We start from the raw sequence: 20,950 nt of genomic DNA, 5'->3' as shown, positions 1-20,950 counted from the left end.
AGGACAGAGTTTTTTATCTGGGGACAGGTCCAGAGCCCACATCTGGCTGCAGCTGGGATGTGTGGAGGGAGCTGCTTGGTCACTCAGAGCTGTCTGCAGACTTTAACACAGAGATTTTTTTGGGCCTCAAATAAGCTAAAAACCCAATTTATTTCACCCTTAGATGGGATAAAAACCACTGGGATCTCCCCCCATCTCCTCCCAGGGTGGCACCTGCCCCTGTTGGGTTTTTAATGAGGTTTTTGCCTTAGCTGGGAATTTTCTGCTTTCCACCCAGCTCCCCTTTTCCAAAGGAATTGGATTTTTTACAGATTCAGGCAGACTCCTGATCCCCCCAGCCACTGAATTTTCCTGTCCATTAACCTTGTGCTGCCAATAATTTCCTAGATTATGCTCCTGGTGTTACCTTGTCAGTCTTAATTTCCAGCTTGCCCAGCATTTTCCCATCAGCATTTTATTTTCCTGGGAAATGGGGGGTTTGACCTGATAAACATTTCATGAAAAGCATCTGCTTTTTCCAGCTCTCTGCTTTTGTTCTTTTTTTCTTCTGCCTGCTGAAAATTGTGATTTACCAAAAAACAAAAAACCTCTTTCCCCTCATTCAAAGTCTCCTTTTTATTTAAATTTTCAAGTTTGGGGAAAAATATTTTAAACCAAAATAAATCCTGGGTAACTGTTGGACTGTGGATGAAAAGCTGAATATTTCTAGAAAGGACAAAAATCAATTTATTTTTTTTTTGTGAACTTCATTATTTTGGCTGAAAACCACAATGCAGAAAGGGAAATAAATGTCATTTTTGTGAGGAACTACAGGATATGACAGGATTGGAAAACAGGATCCTGCAGCAAGGATAACCTTTTCCTTTTTGGCTTTGTTTTTCTCATTATCACTGCTGTTAATTGCATTATTAGGTTGATTTATCCCCTTAAAATTTGGCTTTCATTAGGCACCGAATGTTGCTGCAGCCAGCAGTGGTTCTGAGCATCTCCTTTTTAATGGGGTGTTGTAAAAAGATGCCACAGAACCCAGCATTTGTGCAATATTTCTGCCATTCCAAGCGCAATCACTGGGTAGATTTTAATTACTGGAGTACACAGATAATTACAACTCTTTGGAAGTGTTGGATTGTCACGAGGGAACAAATTGTCTGAGGGATGTTTTAAAGCATGGCCTGGCTCCATTTCCCACCATGGAAATTACTGGGTTGATGCATGGTTAACACGACTCCTTAATTATGGAGCTAAAAGCCCCCTGTGTTCAGTTTGAATTGGAGTTCAGTTGGGAGGATGTTAAATAGGAACCAAAAATATAAAAGGGAAGAATTCCTCTAAAACTGAACCACCAGGACAATAAAGAAAAAAATCTTCTCCTGATCTGAAGTGGGGTCATAATTATTTCTGTCCTCTCAGCAGATTCATGGACAGTGCAGGGGCTTTCATGGAATGGTTTGGGCTGGGAGGGAGCTTAAATCCCACCTCATTCCAAGCACTTCCATGGGCAGGGACACCTCCCATGACCCCAGCTTGCTCCAAGCTCTGTCCAGCCTGGCCTTGGACATTTCCAGGGATCCAGGGGCAGCCAGGGAAAATTTGGGCATGGAGAAGCCGTTTGCCCATTGTGGGTGGGACAGGATCTGGAGTTCCCTGGGGATATGGGCATTGCTCCAGGGCTTTGTGGGCTCGGGGTGTGCAGAGAACTGAGGTGGTGGCACAGCAGTGGCTTTGTCCCACTGCAGCCACCAAGAGACACCCAGTGAGTCGTGTTTGTCCTTCTGTTGCAGCTGGCACTGAGGGGACCAGCGGGGCCCATGGGCCTGACGGGGCGGCCGGGACCGATGGTGAGTGGTGGAACGGGGGATGGAACTGGGGAGTGATGGAATTGGAGGGGATGGAGCTGGGGAGTGATGGAATTGGAGGGGATGGAGCTGGGGAGTGATGGAATTGGAGGGGATGGAGCTGGGGGATGGAATTGGAGGGGATGGAACTGGGGGATGGAATTGGAGGGGATGGAGCTGGGGAGTGATGGAATTGGAGGGGATGGAGCTGGGGAGTGATGGAATTGGAGGGGATGGAGCTGGGGAGTGATGGAATTGGAGGGGATGGAGCTGGGGAGTGATGGAATTGGAGGGGATGGAGCTGGGGAGTGATGGAATTGGAGGGGATGGAGCTGGGGAGTGATGGAATTGGAGGGGATGGAACTGGGGGATGGAATTGGAGGGGATGGAGCTGGGGGATGGAATTGGAGGGGATGGAACTTGGGAGGGATGGAGATGGTGAGGATGGAGCCAACTCAGCAGATCCAGCTCCCTGTGGGCTCTGGATCCATGAAAGGCTTTTCCTTAACATGGTATCAATCTTCCCTCTTGAGGAAAAATGCAATAAATCCTCTTCTCTGCCCAAAGGGACCCCCGGGCAGTGGAGGGCTGAAGGGAGAAGCTGGAGAAATGGGACCTCAGGTGAGTGTGGAACTGGGGGAGCTGGAGAAACCAAGGGTGGAGCAGCCAGTCCTGCCTGAGAGGCTGCTGGGAAGCAGGGATTCAGTCACCCTGGGCCAGCTGGAAGCAGGAAGGTGTGAGAACACGTGTTTGGCATGGAAATGTCCCCCCAAGTGTCCGAATGCAGGCTCTGGGCACGGTTTTAAACCAGCAGTGTAACACTCAGCAGGTCCCTCCCTGGAAAATCACCCATGGAGGAGTCCTGTACATAAAAGATAATTTGAAGTGTGGAGAATTCCCTAATGTTCAGGATATTGTTCTTCCAAGCCTTAAATCCTGCATCAAGGACAAGTTCCCATTTTCTGATGGCAAGGGAAGTGATTTATGGGATGCATCTCCACCATGTGCTTACAAAAGCTTCCTCACAGATAAACACCTACAATTCCTGCTCGAGATGCTCAGTCCTGAGCCTTCCCTGTGTGTTTGGAACCACGGGCTCTGCTCCAGGGATTCATTTTGAAGCCCTGGTGGCCCTGAGAGTCCCAGCAGTGCCTGATGTGGGCACTGATCTTTGGGCCTGCTCATGCTCCCTTGAGGTGACATTTCTTCCTCTCTCCTTGATTCCTCGCAGGGTCCACGAGGCATCCAAGGTCCTCCCGGTCCTGCAGGAAAGCCAGGCCGCAGGGTGAGTGTCCTGGCAGCTGTGCTGACCAGGCAGGAGCTGCAATTCCTGCTGGAAACTGCTCCTGCTGCCAAACAATTCCTCAGCACCGAGGGCGTTGCACAAGAGCTGGCTGGCAGCCAGGCTGGGCTTGGCCAGGCCCTCTCCGGCCATCCAGGAGGACAAAATCAGGATGGGAGTTAAGATCTGGGAGCACACAAAATTGGGAGTTAAAATTTGGGAGGACATAAAATTGGGAGATAAAATTTGGGAGGACACAAGAATGGGAGTTAAAATTTAGGGTACAAATGAGGATGGGAGTTGAAATCTGAGAGGACACAAATGAGGAGGGGAGTTAAAATTTGGGAAGCCAAAAATGAGGATGAGAGTTGAAAACTGAGAGGAAACAAACAAGGATAGGAGTTCAAATTTGGGAGGACATAAGGATGGGAGATAAAATTTGGGACACAAACGAGGATGGGAGTTAAAAACTGGGAGAACAGAAATGAGGAGGAGAGCTAAAATCTGGGAGGACAGAAACCAGGGTGGGAGTTAAAATCTGGGAGGACACAAAGAAGGATGGGAGTTAAAATCTGAACAGTGTGGGGGGAATTCAAGGCTGCACATCCCACTCTTTTATCCTGGGTTTTTTTGGCTCCCTGGTGTTGTAGCTGCACAAATGCTTTGAATTAGCTTGGAGTCCCCAAGTGTGTGAGGCAAGTGTGTGAGGAGAATCCAGTCCCTAGAATGGATCAGGTGTAAATCCTGCTCCGTTTCCATCCCTAATTCTGATTTTTATTTCACACCACCCTCTGTCTCACCACGATTCATGCCAGAGGAAGGAACGAGCAAGTCTTGTGTGTGACCCTCTTCTGCCTGCCTTGAAACAGAAACTCTCACTTCAATTTGTGGCCAGCATCATTAGCATCACTTAAAATGTGCTGGGAGATCATTCTTCCACATAAAAACCAACGAGCGTGGCCCCTGCAGAGAAGTGGCTCCGCTGCCCTTCGTCTCCCACCTCTCATTAGCCCCAGGATGTTCCTTCAAACACAGAGCAGGGATTTTTCCCTCGCCAGGAGAAGCTGCCTGACTTAAATAGACCCTCACTCTGGCTTAACTAAACCCTGTCTCTTCCTGCCTTACCCTTTGGATTTGACTTTGGTGTTCTCTGTTGCAGGGACGAGCTGGCAGTGACGGTGCCCGGGGAATGCCAGGCCAGACAGGACCAAAGGTAGCGTCACGTTTTTGTGGATTTTGGGAATCTGCACCTTCTTTTTAGCAGGAAGGAGCTGAGGGACCCATGGAGAAGGAGCCCAGCTTGCTGAGAGGAGGTTGTGAGGTGATCCAGAGGCTCCTGTGAAGCCATGGAAGTTAAGAGAGGGAAGTTAAACACACTCCTGGAAGGCAGAATAGCAATTTTTTCTTTTCTTTTCCTGTTTTTGGTTTTTTGGTTTTTTTTTAATGCCACTTTTTTAAACTGCTGGATGAAATATGCTGCAGTTGTAGAACAAATACTTCAGAATCCCAATTACAAAAAACAAACAGGAATGAGTGCCTGGAAAGCCTCTAGAGCAGAACCACCAAAAAAACACCTCTTAACCGGGTGAGGAAATGGAGGCGTGGTGAGGAATTTTAATCCCCCGTAATTTTTTTTCATTGGACACAAAATCCCTTCGTTTTGCTGCGATCTGCTGGAATTATCAAGCAGGAAAGAAGCTGCTCTGCTGGAAATGGAATGCAGGGAAAGTTTGCCCAGGGAATGACGCTTTAGAAGGCTGAAGCACTTTATTATGGAGATACTTAAGGCTGGAAGTGATGGGGAGTTTGAGACAGAGACAGGAGACCAGGAATCATTTACCCAGCAAAGTGCTTTAATGAGCCTGTGCCCTCCGAGGAGGGAGGGGATGGAGAAACGAGCAGTGCTGGGAAGGAGAAGGGAATTGGCTGTGAGATCAGGCAGGGGATGCTCTGGGATCTGCCAGAAGGACAGGGCTGGGGTTAAACCTCGCTGCTCTGCTCACTGAGACAGAAGGGAGCTGGGAAAGGGAGGAGCTGCTGCTGTTTTAGTGATTCACCTGCCATGAATATGTGAAAATACGCGAGGTTCACCCCTTTCCAGGGAAAAAGGGGCTTTTCTCTCTCCTGGGTGTTTCTCCCTGCCCCTCTCTGGGCATTGGGAGTCACCCAGGATTTGCAGCCCCCTCCATGTCCTCTCCCTTCTCCAAGGAGCTGTGGCATTTAGGAAACAGCTCCTTCCTGCCCTAGCTTCATGCCCAGAATTTATTTATCTGTATTTCATTCCTTGGAGGGTTACAAAGGATGTATGGGATGGTGGGGAAGCTCAGGTGTGGGGTTACCACAGTTTGCTCAATGCTGTCCGTAATTCCACAGAAATACAAAGGAAGAAATCATTGGATTGGGAGAAGCTTCCTGGAAGGGAGATGAAAAAATCACTCAGAGAAACTCTGAAATCCACATGAAAAAGCATTTCAAACTGGGGAAAGAGAAGAATTTCACTCCAAATGACCTGGGGGTGGTTTTTATTTCTTTTCCTTGTTTTAATCCCTAACTTTGAGATCATCCCTGGCCTGATGGAAGGCTGAATGTCTGAGGGAGAAAATCGATCCCTGCTCGACACAGAAGGGAAACAAGCAGGAAGGGGTACTCAAATACAGCTGGAAATGTGTTTTGAACTGGTTTTGCTTTCAGGGTGACCGAGGCTTTGATGGCTTGGCTGGTTTGCCTGGTGAGAAGGGAAACAGGGTAAGTTATCTCCCACTCCTGCCTGGCATGAAACCTCGGGAGGAAGAAGCGCTGGGAGGGACTGGGATGAGGCACAGCAAAGCCTGAGTGTCCCTGAGAGCCTGTGGGATGTCACAGCACCCTCCCATCATCCCAGGGAGCAGCAAAATCCCTCACAAGATCCTTCTGGGGCTGCTCCAAATCAGAACGGGCAGGAAAAAATTAACTTAATACAATGCAGCCTAAAAAAACCCAGCAAGAGGCAAAACCTGCTGTTGGGTGGTGCAGTTGGGGGTGGAAATTGCTTGAAATTACAGTGAGTCCAAACTCTTTGCTTTATAATTTAAAAATGAGGGGGGAGAATGAGGGCAGGTGGTTATTTGGGCAGGCTGGGTGTCCCTCCCCTCCCTGGAGCAGAGGGAGAGGCAGCTCTGAGGGCACAGGGACCTCCAGCACAGGCAGAAAAAACAAACCCATGCCTTGCTTCGGCACCATTCCCTGGTGGTTTCCATTGCCAGGGTGCTTGCACCTTCTCTGAAGCATTTTCTGGCTTGTTTTTGCAGGGTGAGCCAGGCCCCCACGGCCCCCCAGGGGCTCCTGGAGAGGATGGGGAGAGGGTAAGTCTGCCTGGGGATTCGGAATTCCTAAGGAACCCCTGGAAACAAGAAGCAGATGCAGAATCAGGCATAGGCATGGCGGGAGCTCCCAGTCCCTGAGCCTCCCCTGAGAGGGAAGCAGGGAAAGGAGATGGGAGCTGAAGTGGAAAGAAGAATTTGGCTTTAGAGATCTGGTCAGGAAACTCAGGTTTGGTTAAAAGAAAAAAAAAAAATCAAAAATAATAGCACAATAAAAAGTTCCTCCTCTCGGTGAGCGAATTATCACTTCTGATTTTCTGAAATCCAGAGGATTTGGGGAGCAGGAATTCCAGACAGAGGTGGGAATCAAGGAATAAATTGTTCACTTCTCTTTCAGTCAGAACTGGGAGGTGTTCAGCAAAGCCCAGACTAAGTGATCACAGCTCTGGTTTAAGGGCAGAGCTTGAAAGTGCTGAAGCCACGGGTGTGTGGTTCCACTGAGGATTTCCCAGGCTCCTTCCACGGTGTTTTCTTCCCACTTTGGGCTGTTTGTTTCCCTGTAAAGCTCAGAAAATCACATCTTCCTCACCACAGCCTGGGGAGGGTTAATTCATTGTGGCTGTGAAGTGCCCTGAGGCTGAACAGAGCAAAGTGGCTGGAGGGGCAAGGAGGAGAGTCAGAACTGGAATCCCAAAGGGAAAAAAAGAAACAATTCCAGGAGTGCAGGGAGCTGGGAAGGCAGGACTGGGAGAAGAGCGAGGAGGTTCCAGCCCAGGAGGAAGATTCACAAGGGCTGGCTGCTGGGTTTGATTTCCTGGGAGGGAGCCTCAGGACTGGGGTGATTCCAAAGCAACTCAGGGGAAGCAGCATTTGATAATTTTGGGGGTTTGGGGGTATCCAGCAGGATATGAGAGAGGAGGGATAAAGAATCATCCTTTTACTGCTTCTGCTTTATCTGAGGAGTTCTAATTTGGCTCAATCACCTTCCCACCCTGCCTTGCCGTTCAGTTTGCTGTTAAATCTTGTGGCTGTTGTCTCCCCTGCCCTGGGTTGTGTCCACAGCCCCTTGTCTGGTGGCAAAATCCATCTTTCTAAACATCAGCAGGAATTCTGAACTATCCTCAGGCCTTTCTAGTGCCTGGTAAATTCACTTCCAGTCCTCAGGCTTCCAAGGTCTTCCTTAGGCAAGGAAACCCTGTCAGTCTTCCAGGGAAGCTGCTTTTCTGTGTGAATATTATTAAAAAAGAACAAAACCCCTGTGAGGTAACTGAATGAAAACTGTTGTGTTTTTTTTCTGTCTCTTGCTGCTTCTCTCCATGCCTCTGCTTCTGCCCAGGGAGATGATGGAGAAGTTGGACCCAGAGGTCTCCCTGGAGAACCTGTGAGTATCCCCTTCCTCTGCTTCTCAGCCAGAAGCACTGCTTGGGGCATGGATTTGGGATGGAAAAGGCATTTTTAGGGCTCTCATGGGGCAGCTTTGCCCTGAGATCCTGCAGGGATTGAACCCAGCTTGAAGCTCCACATGAACAATTTGAGAGTGGCTGTGCTGGAACAATTCTGCTTTGCTCATCTTCATTAATAATTTTCACTTATTTTCACTCCCACAAAAGTGAAAATTCTTTTGTTTGTTTCTTTGATTGGGGTTTTTGTGGTTCTTTTTTAATGAAAAAAAAAATTATCATTTATTTTGTTTGCTCATAAAAAAAATCCTTAAAACTTAGATTAATGTCATATTTTTCCTGCCTGTATCCTTCTCTCTGCTTTGGGATTGAGGTAATTGGGCTGGGATAAAGTAGGTGTGGTAAATAGATACAAAATACAGTTTTTGTGAGTGTTCATAGCAAATCCCAGTGAGAAAAGGGTTTTATCTCAGGGCAGTGACATCTTCACCACACAGCTCCCACACACTTTGTCCTGTGCAGTGTCAGTGACTCCTTGTAAAGCTCGGGATGAGATCCTGGCAGGATTGAACTCAAGGACACTTTTCTATCTGGCTCCAGTGGGGTCAGTATCCTGCTCCCAGCCCACAGAACTCCCTAAACCTGCACTTTGTCAATGTTTGGACCCCACGTGCTGAAGGAGGAGCTGGGAGCTCCTGGGGTCAGTAAGGGTGGAGGAGATCTCAGGGATGTTGGACAAATTCCTTGGACCAAGCCAAAGAAATGCTTTCAAGGAAAATCCCACTAAAAAAACAAAAGAAAACAACAACAACCAGACAGGTGGGCTGTCAATTAAATACTCTGAAAAAGCATTTTCCCCCTAACACTGAGTTTTTCTCACTTCCTTGGCAATGCAAACTCTGCTGTGGCCGGCTGTAGATTTCTGTGTGGTGCAGTTGTCGGCTGCTGATTTCACCCTGAATGCATTTCCTTTGTTATGAAATGAACATTATCTATCATTTCTTTCAAAATCTCCGATTCTCTTGTGCTAAGGCCCAGCCTGGTGGCCTGAGATTAATTGATGGGAACTGCTGGACACAGTTCATGGGAGAGAGGGAAGGGTTGGCATTTACAGACTCGCTGGAACTAAATTATAGACAAGATGTCTGATTAACTTCTGGGAAAGATTAATCAACTCAGCTATCTCCTTAGCACATGTCCAAGCAATAACTTATGGCTTATTAACTTCTTAAAAGCCTTTATGTGCTCAGGTAACACAGCAACAAAAGAGGAGCTTAAATGAGGGTAACACAGCAGGGAAGTTTATTTTTATTTCAGCACCACGAGTAAAAATCTCTGAGATGGTCAGGATAAAGGATTCAGTTGCATTACAGGGAATTTTATCATAAATACACCCACTCTAAAGCTGGGGGTTTGTCTTCTCTGCCCTCAGCCAGAAGAAAGTCATTCCAAATGTGGCTGAAACCAGTGGTGGGACTTCAAAATGGGTTTCCCTTCATCCTGCTCCATTTCTTTCCAGTTGCCCCCACCAGTGGAGTTTCTGCTCTGGATTCATCCAGGGCTTTAGCCCAGAAAGTCTCCAGTGGCTGGGACAGACCCTTGGATTCATCCAGTTTTTGCTGGAAACTGGAATTTTTTTGTATTTCTGAATCCCCATGACCTCCAAGACATTTCCTTAATGTCTCCTATTCCACCCTGAAACATTTCATTTTAATTCCTCAGCCTTCTCTGCGTCGTCAAGAGGAGGCTGTGGAATATTTGGGCAGACAGATAAAACTGCCCATCAATCAAGAAGGATTTTCTTTTCTCCATGGCAGGGAAGGAGCTCCATCCATACAAATTCCCAGTGTTCCTTTCATTTCAGGAAGGGGCTGTGATTACAAGCTGAGCTCTCAGCTCACAGACCCCATTCCTTTCCTTCCACTCCAAACCCCTCTGAAGGCTCCAGGAGGGGCTGGGCTGGGATTTCTAAAACTTCCCTTTGCAGGAATAAAAATTCTCCTGCCATATTTCCCTTATTGGATGTGATGCTCCAACCCCAGCAATTTCCCTGAAGACAATTCCAGGTTAAATCTGGTGAGAAAAGCAGGAATGGAAGGAAAACACCAGGAGAGCAGAAGTCCTGACCTGTTAATGCTGGAGACCCAATACCTTTAAAAATGTGCATTTATGGAAACCTTTCCCAGCCTTGATGAGTTGTGTGGATTGTCCATGATAAAACCTCAGTCTGGAGGGATTTTTGGGATGTTCCCTTGGTGTTATCAGGTCATCCTTCATAACTTCCCAGCTGGAATGACTTGGCTGCAAAGAGTGTGGATTACAGGGTAATCCAGGAATAGGATTAAATCAATTTTTAAAAGAAGTTGGTTCCAGGGGAATTTGTTCCAATCCAAGGAATAAATGTCTGTGACTGTATTATTTAGGTTTATAACTGATGGGTCTGTGCCCACAGGATTTCTCTCTCAGTTTGTAACTCAGGGAAGCTGCTGCAGCGCCTGCAAGCTCCTTCCAAATCCTGCTGTGTCCATGTCCAGCGTGCTGCTCATCCTCAGATGGGAATTCTCACCCTGTTTTCTCCCCCCACAGGGACCCCGAGGACTGCTGGGCCCCAAGGGACCCCCAGGACCCCCAGGCCCACCGGTGAGTTCCCTGCTGCCCTCCCCAGAGCCTGCCAGACAAAAAGCCCCTCAGCCAGCCCAGCAGACCATCCAGCTGCATAATTTGCCACATCTGGGCAATGAAAAGCAGTGGAATCCCAAAAAGGAGCCGTGGCTCCGAGCCTGCCTCTCCCCCATTTTCAGTGGTGTCACGTCCATGCACGGCAGCGGCAGATTTGCCCCACCTGAGTAAATATTAATGCCTTGCTCAGGCTGGAAGGGAGGAATGAGAGTTATTAACACAGTGCCTTTGCTATTAACTCCTGCCTCAGGGCTCTGAAGCAGCTCCTTCATATTCCAGGCCAGGGCTGAGGCTGGAGCATGTGGGATTTTGTTCAGGAGAGCTCATCCCTGGAAGTGCTGATGCAGGGGCTCTCCCTGAATCACTGCTGCTCCCTGGAATCCCAGACCTTAAAGCCCAACCCCAAAGCTAAAGGGGTCAGTGTTTAATGGGGAGCACTTTGTGGCCTTTCACCCCTCCTGGGATGTAAAGACAACTTTGCTGTGAGCTCCTGGTGCTGCTGGAATTTAATGAGGAGGGATTGAATTCAGGATTTGCTCCCAAACTGTCCCACCTCCCACGGATGGGATGTTCCACCCCACAGCAAAAGATTATCCTGGAGAAAAGGAGGCTCAGGGAAATCTCATTCTCTACAAGTCCCTGGCAGGAGGTTGTGGGGAGGGGGATCAGTCTCTTTTCCCAAGTAACAAGCGAGAGGACGAGAAGGAAAAGGCCTCAGGGGAGGTTTAGGGTGGGTATTAGGAAAAATTTCTCCTTGGAAAGAGTTGTCAGGCAGTGTCCAGGGAGCCACCATCCCTGGAAGTGTTCAAAACCCACCTGGATGTGGTTGAGTGGTGAACACAGTGCCGGGTTAATGCTGGATTTGATGATTTTAGAGGGATTTTCCACCCTGAGCAATTCCATGAGCCTGAAATGGTGGCAGGGGAACATCTCCGTGTTCCCCTCTCCGTGAAGGCGCTCAGGGAGTGTTTGACCCCAGCTGATTTTTGTTTTGCACAAGTAGCACAGCTCTGGCACCTTCACCAGCCAGGTATTTTCCCCTGTTTTTCCTTTGCCTGCTCCCTGTGGGATACAATCCAGCCTGGATTTCCTCAGCCTGGTGCTGATTGTGCCTCCCAGGCAGGTTAAACCAAAGGGGAAAGCGCTGAAATGTCTTCTAAAAATTCATCTGGGTTCATGGAATTGGCTGCTTTACCAAACACCTTTAGGAAATTATTTCCTTTCCACGTGGTCCAAAGGGCTTCTTGATTTTTTATTATTTTTATGGCAATTTCCCTGCTTTTGTGGTGTGAAATAATGTGATATTTTCTTACTGCTGTGTTTTTAAATCCTTTCAAAGGGTGTGGCTGGCATGGATGGACAAACAGGTCCCAAAGGGAATGTGGTAAGTTCTCCCTGCAATTTTTTTACAGGCAGTTCAGATTTTCTATAGGGCAAAATGCAAAATTCTGTTAGAATACATTTTCTAATTGCTTTTTAGCCTGGTCTAGATTCCTATCAAAGCCTGTGGAAAACACCAGGAATATCTTCCTGCAGCAAATGGATGTTCATTTATTGTGATTTCTGATGGAATTACACATTATTTCGAAATAATGAAACATTAAACACGAAAGATGAAACGTTTACCTCGAGATGCATGCTGGGCTAGTGAATATCAAAACAGAGACATTTAACTGAGAGGGAAAAAACCTTTCTGTGCCTGGGATGGGATGGGATTTGGGATGGGATGGGATGGGATGGGATGGGATGGGATGGGATGGGATTTGGGATGGGATGGGATGGGATGGGATGCATTCCCTGGAGAATAAATGCAGAGCCAGGTGGTGTCAGAGCCCTGCTCAGCTCCTTTGGGCTGGAAATCCTTGGAGAGGAGTCAGTGTACCTTGAAGTCACTTCTCCCTTCCTTTTCCCAGTGGGAAGAGCTGTTTGCAGGAGCTCTTGGTGACTGGGAGCAGGTTCAGGGAGCTGTGGGAGGGTGTGGCTCCAGCTCAGGGGTATCCAGGCAGTGGGAGTACAGGGATATGGCTGGGGGGACTCAGGAATTCCAGCTCCCTCTCACCTTTCCTCCCTTCACCCCTGCCCTTGTCTCCTCACAGGGTCCCCAGGGCGAGCCAGGGCCCCCAGGACAGCAGGGGAACCCAGGGGCTCAGGTAAGAACAAATCTCCTTCTCCACAGCTGGGAAAAGAGGACAGAATTCAGCACCAGAAATGGGAGCAGCATTTTGAGAGATCCAGCTTGAGGCTCCAGGAAACATTTCTGGTCCAAAATCTTCTTGGAAATGCCCCCACTGTGTGATCCCCCAGCTCTCACCTGGCTGAGGCACAGCCAGAACAGCTCCAGGAAGTCTCTTTGGCCAAGTCCCATCTTGAGATGTTTAACACCTCTCTGTCCAGTTCCTCCAGAGCCAGGTGGACAACAGAGCTAGCCAGGCTTTTCCCATGGCTCTCAGGGAATCCTGCTCCTCAGAGCATCCCTGTTCCCCTCCTGGGCTCAGCCTGGCTGCCCACAGCCCGTGCAGCTCTCCAGACACCTTACTGCCCCTCACAAGATATTTTGGGAATGAATGGAGCTGGGGAAATCCCCAGCCCTCACAGGCACTAAAATAATGCACAGCCAAGATACGTTTGGAAGGAATAACCTGCTCCTTAACAACCTTGATTTTTATTTTTATTTTGGCTTTTCACAGGGTCTTCCAGGTCCACAAGGTGCCATCGGTCCCCCAGGAGAGAAAGTGAGTTGAAATTCAGCTCTGGCCTCCCTCAGCCATGGATTTGCATTCTGCTCCTTTGCCCCATATGCAACATCTGTTTGCAGCCGTGGCCATGAAAGTCTAATGCCTCTCATTCCAGACAGAGGAGAGATCAAGCCAGCTCGATTTACCTCTAATTCATCATATTTGCATTCATTTCCCCTCTGAGGAGAAACATTTTGAAGGCAGCCTATGGTAAAACATGAGGAGAGGATTTAAAATCATCTTTTTCTGTGGGTTTTGAGAGTCTGAGTGGGATGATAATGGGAAGAGCCCGTGGACCCCTTCCCTCTGCCTCTGATTTCCTGGCTGTCGATGTGGGGTTGGTGCTGGCCTTGCACCAGCAGGATTCAAAGGGGGAGAAGCTTCCCCCAAAAGCTCTGGATCCAGCAGGAATTAAAGGAGGAGAAGTTTCTCCCAAGAGCTCTGGAACCAGCAGGAATTAAAGGAGGAGAAGTTCCTCCCAAGAGCTCTGGAACCAGCAGGAATTAAAGGAGGAGGAATTCCTCCCAAGAGCTCTGGAACCAGCAGGAATTAAAGGAGGAGAAGTTCCTCCCAAGAGCTCTGGAACCAGCAGGATTCAAAGGGGGAAAATCTTCCCCCAAGAGCTCTGGAACCAGCAGGATTTAGAGGAGAAGTTTTTCCCTTCTGAGGGGTCACTCAGGGTTTTCTCAGCTCCCACAGAGCAGGGACCCTGTGAGTGTGTCCCTGTGTGTCCCCTCCTGCTTGTTTGGAGTGGGATTATCAATAATCCCCCTGGGAAGGGGCACACTGACAGCTCTGTCACACAGGTGGCACCTCCCAATGTGTGGGAAATCAGCAGTTAATTAAAAGTTAGTTAAAAGCCTTACAGCAGCCAGCTCATTCACCTGGGGTAGCTCCTCTCTTTTGCCGTTTTTCACCAAAAACCAGACATTTCTTGGCTCTGTGACCCCACAGTTTGATATCCTCACCCTGCCCTCACCCAGCACCCCAGAACACAGAAATAAATGGATTCCCTACAACCTGTGCCAGCTTTTCCATCTCTGCAGCCTCTCACAGCTGGGAAAAGCAGGAATCCCCATCTTCTGATGCTCTGGAGGCTCTGATTGATTTTCTGTTTGGTTTTAGGGCCCGCTGGGCAAACCTGGTCTCCCTGGCATGCCTGGTGCTGATGGGCCTCCGGTAAGTGCTCCTCTCCTGATTCCCTGGGGGGCTTTTCCTGCATCCTCCCACCCTGGAATGGCCCCTGGGCTTGGAAATGGGAGCCCAGGTCGTGATCTGAGCCCCTCACAGCTCAAAAGGAGGGAATGGGAAGGGTAAAAGCAAGAAAAGCCACGGGTTGGGATAAAGGTGGTTTAATATGGAAATAAAGAGAGTTTAGGATGGAAATAAAGAGAGTTTAATATGGAAGAAAAGACAGTTTAACATGGGGGTGGGGGGGGGGGAAAGTTTAATATGGAAAAACCAACATGCTGCAAGGTCAGCTCAGCCTCCTTGGAGGCTGGGATTGGTTTGGGGAGCCCCACCACAGCTTTGCTCACCCTGACTGCTTCTCAGCATCTCTTCAGGCTCTCTTTCCCCTCCTCTTCCTCCTCCTCTGTGCTCTGGATGCCGGCAGCTCCCGAGGCAGGGCTGGATCCTGTGTGTGTTTATTCCCATCCCAGCACTGCCTGGGGCGCTCCTGTCTCTACCCCTGCACACAGGTGATAGGAGCAGGTGGAGATTACCTGTCAGTGTTCCATTCCAGAACCTTCCCCCTCTCTAATCCCACTTTAAACATCATTTACTCCTCGCTGCAGAAATCAGCCTCAAAAAAAATCCCCGGCCTTTCAACCCCATCTCATTGTTACCCATCTCAGAGAGACATTCATTTAAGAATGAAATAAAAACCCAGCAAAATTGTTTCATTCTGCAAATGCAGAGCATGGCCCGAGAGAAAAAAAAAAAGAGAAAGAAAGAAAGAAAAAAATAAAAATGACATTTCCCAGCCTGGGATCACCATTCCTACAGAGGGCACTTGGAACATCCGTACAATTGTTAGCTGAGTCAACAGAGCAGCTCCAGCAAAGCCCAGAACATCTCTAAATCTGTAGGTTTTGATGTGAAATTCCTGCAGCAGCCTCCTGGGAGGTTCTGCTGCAGAAACTCTTATTTTTGAGCAGCCTGGAGGCTGTGGAGGAGCTGCAGAGGACAGGACGTGTGTCTGTGCATGCACAGGGACCTTCCCCACAGGTGGGCAGCGTTTGAGGGTTTGGGTTGCTCTTTCTAAGGACAATTTCTATTTATAGAAATCTGTCTTGGAAAATCCCTGAAAATCCCTGAGGGCCTCGCTGTGAGAGCTGCTCATCAATTTGTGATCTCGGGAGCAGCCAGGGAGACGGGCACAGTGAAAATGGGGATGATTTAGTGCAAAATGGACCAAAGCTTTTGAAATCCTGCTGCAGGTTCATCCTGGAGCTGAAGGCAGGAGTGGTTTTATGGATCCTTTGTGCCATTAAAATCACAGGACAAGCTGAGATTGGAGCTTTCTGCCATGATTTGCTGATGGAGGAATGGCAGCTGTCATTTTGTTCCTTTATTAAACCATCCTGGTTTAGGGAGTCTGGTTTGTCTGACGTTCCCTTCTGAAACTGATGACGGAGAACACTCATCATTTTCTTTGCTGTATTGGTAGAAATCTGTGTATTTAAAGGACAGAGTTCAGTGAAGACACCAGTGAGGTCAGGATGGCTTTAGAGCAGCTGGATGTGCTTCCATCATCCTTAAAAACCGAAGGTGCCTGGATGTGCAGTGAGTGCCCTTTAGGGGTCATTGATATTGTAGATATTGCCAAATCAAAACTTATTTTCCATCCCAGCTCCGTTTTGGCTCCAGCTGTAGGGAAACCACTCAAAACCACTTTCCTGGATTTTTCACTGACCCTCCCAACTCTACCTGAGGCAAATCACACTTTGATTTTTTACCCCTGCAAAAGGCTCTAAAGGCTGGTGATGAGAACATGTTGGAAACTCTGGGATGCTGAATTATTCAGCATCAAATCCCAAGAGGAATGCTGGCCAGCCTCCAGCCAGCCTCTGTCTAGCAGTGATGCAGGGGAGCTGAGCACTTGTCATGGGATCTGGTGCTGGACTCCAGGAATTAGGAACTTAATGAGGAGCTCTGACCAGGCTGGGAATCTTGTGACCTTCACAAGGTTCCTGCCACCAGGGTTTTATCTGTTCTCCTACCTGCAAAATCCCTGTGCTGCTTTCCTGCTGAACTCATCCAGGTGCTCTGCAGGGCAGAGAATATTCCAGAATGCTTCCTGCTGCTCTGCTGGGAGGTGCTGAAGGGGAAAATTAGAAATAATGAGGTAGAAAAGCACCAAGGATCCAAATGCTGCTCTCTTCCCTTCGGGAAAAACAAGGTGGCTTCAGGGGGGCCTCTTGTGTCAGTAGGAGCTTCCTGGGGAGCAGCTCCCTCTGACAAATAAATCCCAGCTACCAAAGCATTAAATGCACCCTAAACTCCAAAATGCTCTTTTCTTTGTCTCTTTTATCCACAGGGTCATCCTGGCAAGGAGGGTCCTCCTGGGGAGAAAGGGAGTCAGGTAGGTGCCCACAAAACCCTCAGCTCTGCCAAGAGCAGCACCAGGGCAGCTGGGATGGATCTCCAGAGGGATGGCCAGGGGGTCAGGGATGTGGGCCAGGGCAGGTGCTGAGAAGCAAACCCAGCAGAAATTTGGAAGCTGAGCCCAGATTTGATCTCTGGGTGTCTCTTCTGAGCTCCTCCCAGCTCTCCTGGCCACTAGTGCTCCACAGACCACGCCAAGACTGAACCTGGGAAGGGAAGCTTGCTCTTGACAGACACAAATAAATATCCTTTGTGGCACAGGGAACATAGAAAATAGATTTTTTTTCCCCCCCTTCCCCCTCCAAGTCCCTCTTTAATGATATATTTGAGATTATTGCCAGAGGCCAAAACCCTTGAATTATGCACCGGTCTGTCTGTCCAGGAGATTTGCCAGCTGCATTCCTGCTGCAGCCCAGGCTCTCAGAAAACATTGCACTTGTCAGAAGTCTCTGCTCAGAGTTCAGCCCAGCTGGGTGGACACCCAGGAGCGCTGGGTGCTGCTGGACACAACCCACGGGCAGATTTGTCCCACTGGTGTCACAGGAGGCTGAAAATTCCGACCTTTCTTCTAGAGAAATCAAAACGGTTTGGGGCTGATCCCTGTGATCATCACCAGGGTGGTTTGGAAGCAGGGAGGCAGCAGAACACACTCCTCCTCCATGGTTTTCTTCAACCCAAAACACAAATCATAGCAGGTGTATTAATCCCCTTTCTAACAAGTTTTTGCCATCCTGACCCTCCTCATCCTCCCTTTCCTGTTGGATGGATCTTTGCCACCAGCTCAGCCCACTACACCTGCTGGAGGTGATGCTCCTGCAGCTCCCTGGGCTGTTTTGGGCTACTTTGGGTTATTTGGGGCTATTTTGGGCTATTTTCAGGTGGCTGCTGCTACTCCTATCCCATGTGGGAAACAGGAGTTTTGTTTTCCATCCCCTCTCCTCATCACTGCACCTTTGGGTTGGTTCTTGACGCGTTTTTCTTGTTTGCATCTCGTCCCCTCAGGGTCCCCCAGGTCCCCAGGGCCCCATTGGTTATCCAGGACCACGTGGAGTCAAGGTAAGGACATGCAGGAGGATTGTCCACGTCACTGGAATTCTCCAGCCTGTGCTGGACACTGCTGGGGGCACAGATGTCCACTCAGGGCCACCTCAGTGACCACCTGTGCTTATTGCTCCAGCGACTCTTGCTCCAGCGTTTTATCCATGGGGATCACGAATTCCCTGCTCCTCAATAAGCCCAGCTCAGCACTTTGCAGGGATTTCCCTCCTAATTCCCCCATTCTTCCCAGTTTACAAGCAGAGGAAATCTCAGCCCCAGTTTAACAAGGTTAATAAAAAACCAGAGCAGCCTCTTCCCAGCACAAAGCCGGCTTTTCACACTCCTGATCCCAAACCTTGCCAGGCCGAGCCCGTCTCAGCCCTGTTCTTTTCCATGCATTCAATTCCAGCTCCTGCCTCATTCCGGCTGCTGATGAAGCAGAGGGGGATTTTTTCCCCATTTTCCTCTGGTTTTACACCCATCAGGATGTATTCATTCAGCTGCAGATGCATCCTGCATCCCAAAAATCCCATGAATCCACAGGGATTTGCACTGGCAAATACAAACACAGCTTGGGGAGGGGGACAGGTGAGGTTAAACCCTCTCAAACCCATTTGCTGTTCCACCTTCAAACTTTGACATGGGATGTGTTTCACCAGAGCACAATCCCAGCTCATTTCCTGCAAGGCTGCAGAAGAGGACAGGGTGATCCATTAGGGAATGTTGGATTTCCCATTAAAGTGGAACTGCTCCACATTAGAGGGAGTTAAAGAAATTGTGTCTTGCACCAAACTCCACAGTCAAGGTTTTGCTTCCCACAAGCAAATGAACTTGAACTGCACGAGCCCCCAGCTTGGGAAAAAAAAAAGTGTCTGGTTGGGTTTCTAGCCATAAATAACTTTTAGATGTTTCCTCCCTTACCAGAGCCCTGTTCTGCTGCACAAATCTTGATGGATTTTTAATTATACTTTTCCTTGACATGCTAAAAGGAAAAAAGAATTAAAATACCCATGCAAAGTATTATTCCTCTTTCTTTTAAAAAAAAATAAGTGGTGGTTTTTATTGTGCTGGTGTGGATATCTGATTTTTTTTCCCCAGTTCTTATGGAAAATACAGACAGAAAAAAAATTCATAGTGAATTTTATCCCTGAAAACAGAGCTTTTGGATAGAAACCACCAACCCCACCTACCAAATCAAGAGAACAGAGATTTGGGACCATAAGATGCTCCCTGATGAGCCAAAAGCCAGAGGGCAGCAGCTGATATTTAATTAAAACATGTTTAGGAGCATCACAGTTTGCAGAGATACAATTAAACATCAAAGAAAGCAGAAATCACCACAATTCACTCCAAACTTTACCCATACCCTGGTAACATCTTGGTTTCTCTCTCAAGGGAGCAGATGGAGTTCGTGGGTTGAAAGGCACCAAGGGGGAAAAGGTGAGTTCAGTTTGGGTTGTGTTTCTGCAGTTTCTGAGCATTTTTGCAGGTGGATCCCACAGGATCTTCCCTGGGAAGTTTTCTCCTGTGCAAGGGGTTTTTCTTGGGGGGGAAAAAACTGGGATTGAGCACCTTTCCTTCATTCCTGCCCCTTCCCAGCAATTCAGCAGCAAATGCAGCAGTTTTTGCTTGGGATCTCCCAAACTTTAAAACTTTCTGGCAAGTGTTTTCACTGCCTGTCAGGGGTTGGCTGTGGGATGAGATGCATTATTGATTAATCTGCAATTAAACCTTCTTGGCTGAAGGAAATATTGCAGTGTCCTGGAGGCTGCCTGGGAGCCGGGTGTAAAACCTCCTCTGTGAAAATAAAACCAGTTCTACTTCAGAAATAATTGGTTCCCGGTGCTGCCAAGGTCTTGTTGTTCACGTTGGGCCCGTTTGTGATGCAGGCTTGCAGCCAGGATGGGATGCAGGGCACATTTGAGGACACTGTGGGGGTTCTTTGGGGCTTGGGGTGGGTTTCCATTCCTGTTTGTGCACCCCAAGGACCTGGAGAAGGCAATGTGTGGACCTCAGCTTGTCCTCCCTGGACAAATGAGGCTTGAGAAACTTTAACTTCCCATTTCTCCCCCATCTCTACACCTTGGGTGATTTTTTCCCTTCTCCATTTTCAGGGTGAAGATGGTTTCCCTGGCTTCAAAGGTGACATGGGCATCAAAGGAGATCGGGTGAGAGTCTGGGACCCTTGGGATCAATCCAGCAGCTCAGAGAAGGCTGTTCCCAGCACCATCTCCTGCTCCCCTGTGTGACAAAGTGACACTGCTGTCCCCTGTGCTGGAGCTGGCAGTGCCACAGCCCATGTCAGCAGCTCAGATTTCCCAGTAATTCCCATCATTATCCTGCAGCTGCCAGCTCAGCCCTCAACCCAACACTTCCCAGGGCTTGCTCTGCACATCCAGCCGCAGTTTGGGAAGTGGGAGGGAGCAAAAGGGCTGCAGTCCCAGCTAATGAAGCCTGGTTTTGTGGAGATATTCCGGGTGTGGGTGGGATAACACCTGGATTTTGTGGGAATGAAGCCCCGGTGCTTTGGTCACGCTGCACAGTTTGATCTCCCCTGAGCCTCCTGCTGAAGGCCAGCTTTCTCCCAGAGCAGCTCCATGGAATCTCTCTGGCAGCAAACACAGGATCTGGGACCTGCCTGTCTAATTAACATTTCTCTTGTAATTAACAGGGGGAAATTGGCCCCCCCGGCCCTCGGGGTGAGGATGGGCCCGAAGGTCCCAAAGGTCGCTCCGGCCCCAATGGAGATCCAGGTCCTCTTGGGCCTGCTGGAGAGAAGGTGAGCCCAGGATGGGAATTCCATGTTTTACACTAAACCCCACCATTTTTGGCTGTCTCAGGGGTGTTTTGGGGTGAAGAGGAGCTGTGGGAGATTTGTGTGAAGGGAGGCCTGAGAGAGGTGAGTTTAGGGCAGCCATGTCGACGTTTTGGTCTTTTTGGGGTTTGTTTGGGTACAGCTAAAAAAGATCAGATAAAAAGATCAGAGGGGAATAAATGGAGAAATTGAAAAGTTTAACTTAAATGAATTTAAATAAAACCCCAGTCTAATTTAAATAAAACCCCAACCATTCCC

The 20,950-nt window shown here is 48.6% G+C and overlaps 1 protein-coding gene across 3 annotated transcripts in view; it reads left to right on the top strand.

The window, feature by feature from the left end:
• The window catches only part of COL5A1 (collagen type V alpha 1 chain), a 132,427-nt gene that overhangs the window by 75,424 nt on the left and 36,053 nt on the right, over positions 1-20,950 (top strand). For all 3 annotated transcript variants that reach the window (XM_014258008.2, XM_005529211.3, XM_088065622.1), the window contains exons 14-30: positions 1,782-1,838; positions 2,403-2,456; positions 3,067-3,120; positions 4,277-4,330; positions 5,809-5,862; positions 6,405-6,458; positions 7,753-7,797; positions 10,403-10,456; positions 11,835-11,879; positions 12,592-12,645; positions 13,183-13,227; positions 14,356-14,409; positions 16,772-16,816; positions 17,842-17,895; positions 19,273-19,317; positions 19,992-20,045; positions 20,549-20,656. In XM_014258008.2, the coding sequence (XP_014113483.2) occupies positions 1,782-1,838; positions 2,403-2,456; positions 3,067-3,120; positions 4,277-4,330; positions 5,809-5,862; positions 6,405-6,458; positions 7,753-7,797; positions 10,403-10,456; positions 11,835-11,879; positions 12,592-12,645; positions 13,183-13,227; positions 14,356-14,409; positions 16,772-16,816; positions 17,842-17,895; positions 19,273-19,317; positions 19,992-20,045; positions 20,549-20,656 (930 nt within the window). The remainder of the gene's footprint in view (positions 1-1,781; positions 1,839-2,402; positions 2,457-3,066; positions 3,121-4,276; positions 4,331-5,808; positions 5,863-6,404; positions 6,459-7,752; positions 7,798-10,402; positions 10,457-11,834; positions 11,880-12,591; positions 12,646-13,182; positions 13,228-14,355; positions 14,410-16,771; positions 16,817-17,841; positions 17,896-19,272; positions 19,318-19,991; positions 20,046-20,548; positions 20,657-20,950) is intronic.

Source organism: Pseudopodoces humilis, chromosome 22 (assembly GCF_049639895.1).
Source record: "Pseudopodoces humilis isolate 2021_Gansu_Grassland_sample_001 chromosome 22, ASM4963989v1, whole genome shotgun sequence".
Lineage (NCBI taxonomy): Eukaryota > Metazoa > Chordata > Aves > Passeriformes > Paridae > Pseudopodoces > Pseudopodoces humilis.
The sequence above is the reverse complement of the archived record's forward strand: the minus strand, read 5'-3'. Positions and strand labels throughout refer to the sequence as shown.